General features: G+C 45.7%; 1 protein-coding gene across 1 annotated transcript in view; it reads right to left on the minus strand.

The window, feature by feature from the left end:
• The window catches only part of ERP29 (endoplasmic reticulum protein 29), a 401,541-nt gene extending 395,802 nt beyond the window's left edge, over positions 1–5,739 (minus strand). Inside the window, exon 1 of the mRNA XM_069619502.1 lies at positions 5,544–5,739. Coding sequence (XP_069475603.1) covers positions 5,544–5,666 — 123 coding nt within the window. The 5' untranslated portion in view covers positions 5,667–5,739. The remainder of the gene's footprint in view (positions 1–5,543) is intronic.
• Positions 5,740–6,000: the final 261 nt, after the last annotated feature.

The following is a 6,000-nucleotide window of genomic DNA, read 5'->3' on the forward strand; positions in this document are numbered from 1 at the left end:
ATGTCCTAGATGATCTATGTTTTGGGGCGAAGATAACTCAAAATATCTTAGATATTCTTTCAATTGGAGCTAATCATTCACTGAAAGACCTGTGCTACCCACAGTAAAGAACAAATCATAACTGCTAAACAAATATCTGTACTAGGTACCCTTCTAGTAGCAGCCATACAATGTACCACCGGGACCTGGAAGAATAAAGACCCGCCAATTCATCGATCTTGGTGGAATTCTGTATGCTTGTCTCACATATTGGAAAAATGTCATTGTGGAGATACCAATGAAACTCTGAAATTCCCTGGAGATTTTCATGTACAAGTCCCTCCTCAACTCCACATCTAATATCAAGTTCCTAGAAGTCGGCAAATTTCCGTAATGATATCCAATAAAAGTTCTAGTTTGAGTCCCCCTGACAGTTCCATATATCACAATATTTTCTAGAGCTTGGGTGATGCCTTAACCATTCCTGGCTGGGCTCCCCCCACACCCCACCTCCCCATGCTGCAACACTCTGTACATCAGCCACATGGATCTTTGAGCTACTCTCAACTGGTCTAATGCACTATAGTCACTCTTTCAACGTAAAATACACCTTCACCCCAGTAGAACCTACTAGCGTCAGTAGCTGAACCTTATTGTAGTTCACAAAGGATGGGTTATGTTAGGGAGAATTCTCAGAAATGTGCTAATTCCCTTCTACCTTAGAGACCCCCAGCTCTTTTGCTGGACTTAAGGACTTTTAATTTCTAACCTGGGGAGAGTGAGACCCTTTTCTCCCTCTCTCATGTATTTTTATTGTGATTTGGACTCTGTGTTTCTTTTTACTTTGGGGTCTGACAAACTCCATAGGCATCATCTTCACATTGTGACACACAGCACCTTATGTACAGTGGCACAGGGAAGTGGCATTTAGATTTCCCAAAGATTTAAATACATTTTCTTGGTGAAACTACTGTTTCCAAGAGCAGTGAAGTGAAATTGACTTTACTTACATTTTGTAACTCTCTAGACCCAACACACACTATATTACCATAGGGTGCTGGAGGGATTACTTAGTATCCCCTTTGTCTAGTTGCTCATGTAAGATTTTTGTGTTACTCTTTCTACAATGAATGGCTGGTGGCAGTGGTTTAATTTTTACTACCATTGTCTGCTTTTACCGCGGGCTGCGTTCGCATATGCAGTAAAGCACCCATGGGTGCCCATTTCGTCAAAATGGCCCTGGTCTTCTTTTTTCGCCATTTCTTGTTGGAAAGTTCTTTCTTGAGATTTACTCTGGCGCCAAACCAGGTTTGGTCCCTTTGTCGGTTTTGTCTTTGGCTGGATTCACGAGTGTAACCCGCCTCTGGCTACAGTATGTCTGGTAGGTGCAGGAAGTGAGGGAAGTGCCCGAAACTCCCTGTGCTTAATCCCCTTGGTTACAGGAATGCACCCAAAAGGTGATTGGCCGGCTGGCTGTCCGGCAAGGACAGCCACCCTGCTGTGTAATTGACAGCTAGGCTGGAATGAATGGGAGAAACCTGCATAAAAGGCGAGGCTTTTTGGCTTGAAAGGCAGAGTCGACCACTGGATGAAGGAATCCGAAGAAGAACTTGGAAGAGACGCCTGCTGCAACTCCTGGATCGTTGGTTTGCCCGGTGAAGCCCTGCTGCTGTGCTGAAGCTCTGAATTCGCCACGACTTCAGAAGCCCTGCAAGGACGACTTCTCCCCTTCAGTTGGTGGGACCAATCAACTCCAAAGTAAGCCCGTCTGGACATCCTCTCAGAGCTGGCTGTACTTCCACTGCTGCTACTGCTGGAACCGAAGTGCCAGGGAGAGGAACACCAGATTGTGTGCGTTGCTTTTAAGTTGGACCCGAGCGCCAGGAAGCTCCTCCGGACTTCCTTGAAACAGGACTGACCAAGCCTGAGCCACCTGAACAGAGTGCTGGACCCCAGATGTGAGGAAAGTCCAGAGTGGTATCCGAGAACCGCTGTGTTGCTATTTGCTGTCAGACGTGAGGAGCTGAAACACTGAAGGACCGCTGAATTGAAGTTTGCCCATTGCTGCCGCTGACCTTCCCATTGCAGAGCAGGAGTTCCCAGACGCCCTCCCTCTTGTCCTCACGACTGAGGCTCAGGAACAACAGACTCTGCAAAGCTGTACAGGAACAGAAGCCACCTGGAACCGTTTCTTCTAACCAGAGGTACTGTAAAGTCGAAGAGAACTTACCTCTTGTTGTGTAGCCTTGCTTGCTCTCAGTTGAGACCGGTCTTGGTTACCTTGCAGAGTTGCTATACTTTGCCCCTCACAAGCCTCCCAGCTTGTGGCCCTTCAAGTGTTCTATTTTCTACAGACATTTCTAAAACATTGTGCAAGACTTTTTACCTACCTGCAAAGAAGAACTTGAACTCCCCAAGACATTGTGCAATTAACATTTGCTGTCCTGGCTCCCTGAGAGACTCTTCTTCCCTTTGACTCTGTGCTTTATCTTTTCCTCAGGAAAGGGTTAAACTTATTTGACATTCAAAGGTTTTTAAAAGTACTTACCTGTTTGTGATTTATTTGTTAACCTTTGTTTTATTCCTCTCTTATGACTTTTACACCAAACTCAGTATTGCTCTAAATGTACCAATGATAAATCAATGTTCACAATGTCCTAGCTATTTAAGTCACCTCCGAGTGTAGATAGTGTCTGTGTGTAATCCCCAATGGGTATCATCTGATTTAGAGAAACTAACAGCCTGACTCATAGGGCCTCATTACACGGTAGGTGGTAAGGGTTTACCGGTACTGGTATTTTACCGGCACCAGTAAATCCTTACCGCCTTACTACGAGGTCCCTTTGCGGGTTGGGGAATTTAACGCCTGCTTTTTGCAGGCGTTAAAAACCAACCTGCAAAGGGACCAGTGGAGCTAATTATTTGCGGTACCGTAATTAGCGCCTTCCTCATTCCGATAGAGCCCTATGGGGCAAAAATGGGAATGGGGAAGGGCAATGGTGGAAGGGGGAATTACCGCCCCGCCAACCTTGGAATGGGGCGGTAATTCCCCTTTCCACCAAGGCAGTGGTATTTTACCGGCATGAACCATGGCACTAATAGCGCCATGGTTCTCCGCCTACCGTGTAATGAGGCCCATAGAATTATTTGCGGGAAAAACACAGGTTTGCGCGCCTTTCTGCCCGAAAATCCCTGTTTGAACTATGGGAATTTTCGGCCAGAAAGGCGCGCAAATCTGCGTTTTTCACGCAAATAATTCCATGAATCAGGCTGTAATAGTGTGTTTTGAAGTGTATTATAAGTGTTACATATATTGCTCCCTTTTGAAGAAGGCTTATATAACTGACTGTGAAATAAATTAATAATTGTTTTATCAAGAACCCTTGAGTGTAAGAGTTTATTTGAATAACTGTTACTGTGAAACTCTGTGTCACAACATTACTGCTCACATTGACCCCTCTTGAGATAAGCCCGGCTGCTCAGCCACACTACCAACCTGTGTAGTTCAGACTTATACCAAAGGTGGGGTCCCTACTGCCAGGAGGTCAAGGTTACTGTAGTGCACCCAAAGGGTACTGCATACAATCTTGCCTAAGAGGTTACTTCTTTCTCCCTACCTTTCTACCCTCCTTTCTTTCTTTACGCTCACCTCTCTTGTTCTCCAAGCCTCTTTTCAGTAGCAACATTACAGTCAGAGATTTCATTGTACCTTCATTTCTTGGTACACACTGGAGCGAACCTGGACATTCATTAAGTATCTTGAATGCTTTTGTAATAAACACCAATCTTTGGGCCTCATTACACGGAAGGCGGTAAGGGTTAACGGTCACCCTTACCGCCTTACTACGAGGTCCCTTTGCGGGACCCGACCTTAACGGCTGGTGTAGACCAGCCGTTAAAGTTGGGACCCGCAAAGGGACCTTGGTGCAAATTACGGTACCGCAATTTGCGGTACCGTAATTAGCTCTTTCCCCATTCCCATTATGCCCTATGGGGCAAAAATAGGAATGGGGAAGGGCCATGGAGAAAGGGGGAATTACCGCCCCGCCAACCTTGGAATGGGGTGGTAATTCCCCTTTCCTCTATGCTGGCACCGGTATGGTACCGGCGGCAACATGGTGCTAATAGCACCATGGTTTACCGCCTACCGTGTAATGAGGCCCTTTGTATTAAATAATGTATTTCGATTGACTTAGCCGATACTATGGGGGTCATTATGAGGTAGGGGGTAACCATGCCGCTATTAGCGGCATGGCTATCCCTTACGGGTACCGGGTTACTTGAATGAGGAATTACCGGGCCATTCCGACCTTGGAGGGCCCGGTAATTCCCCATTCAAGGAACCCAAACCCTGAACATCCCCATTCGATCCCCCATAGGGCTCAATGGGAATGGGTAGGGTGCTAACAACGGGCCTGTTAATAACGGGCCCGTTGTTAGCACCCTGGTCTGCTCGCGGGACCAGCTAAGGGCGCCTGGTAAAACCAGGCGTCCTTAGCGGGTTCCGGTAAAACCAGGCGTCCTTAGCGGGTTCCCATGAACAGACTCGTAATGGGGCGCTAAGGGGTTGATGGCTCCGGCACCTTTACCAGCGCTGTTAACCCTTACTGCCTCACTCGTAATGACCCCCTATGTAATAGAGCCTGTCTCTGTTCATTAATGTGCTCTTTTTCTAATATTCTATGCATTTTCTTAGTATGTTGTGGCTCCCCTTGCATACCGGCAGCCTTGTCCTTCACTTTCGTAATATATACTTTCTTGCTTTGACATTTGACTCTGACTTATTGTCTCCCTCTGCGGGGACCTTGGCATTAGATTTGCAATGTCTGCTGATATCTATGTTGAAAATACAATAAAACTTTTTGAAGTAAAAAAAATAAAAAGGTGGGTTGGGAGGTTGTGCGGATCTGGCAATTCCTGTAATGTGGGACTAATATACTGTACTGCGGCGTGGACCTGTTGAATCCTCTGACAGCCAGGCACTTACACACTGCACGTAACGTCAGTAGAATAGCACAAGAGCGCCATGGGTATATTCACCTCCCAATTCTCTGAGAGCATCGCTTGCTTGTGCAGTCTTTGTCAAAGCTCCGCCTCTTAAAACGTTAGCGGTGCTTCAGCAAACTTGTCTTCACCGGATTGGTCAGTTCAATACCAATGCCAACCTGTTCGTTCCTTATTGGTCAAGTCCAACCAATGCTCTCTTTTACGATTACAAATACATGTTTTACACTATAAACAAAAGGAAGATTCAATGCTTCTTCAAAACAATTATATTTGTAGGGAACGTTTTTGACAAGCACATCTCCCATCTAGAAAAATGCTTTTCGGGATTTACATTCTCTCTTATATTCCGTCTTCATCATTTTTCGAGCAGTTTATGCATGGTTAGTCGAATAAAACACGTTAGACGTACTGTGAGAAACGAGCAAGTTTGTATTTTATATCGTTCTAAATCAGCTCGGTGGGAGACGCTGGGCGTGACGCAGAAGCATAACTCGAAAGTGGAAGAGACTATACAACACAGGCGTTGGGAAATAAGAACTACGGATATGCGTCTTTACCTTTGCGAAAGTGATGGTGTCCAAAGTTAGGGCTCCCTTAGTGTGAAGAGCCTCGCTGCGGGTCAAACATAGCGCGATTAAAATCAGCGCCAGCAGGAGACACACGCCTCTTGACAGTGCCATGCTTCCAATTACGGGTCACATGAGTCTATCAATGACTGAGGTGTGGGAGGAACGGGTAACTGCACTGCAAGCGTGCTTCCTCTTTTTTTAGGCTAATGAGTGACCAGACACAGTGACGGTAGATTTCTATACAGCTTTTGTAATTGAGTAGTCGAGCTAAACATATTGTCAACCCCCGGTTAAAGAAATCACTAAATGACATTACCCTAAGTCCTACTCCTCATCGTCACAGTACTTACTTGTGAGGTCCCGACCTCCATCTCAAGAATCTATTCGATCTTTTTTTTTTATTGATTATTGATTTAGCTGCTTACAATCAACTTTCAACATACTC

Source organism: Ambystoma mexicanum, chromosome 10 (assembly GCF_040938575.1).
Source record: "Ambystoma mexicanum isolate Mex_15411 chromosome 10, UKY_AmexF1_1, whole genome shotgun sequence".
Classification (NCBI taxonomy): Eukaryota; Metazoa; Chordata; class Amphibia; order Caudata; family Ambystomatidae; genus Ambystoma; species Ambystoma mexicanum.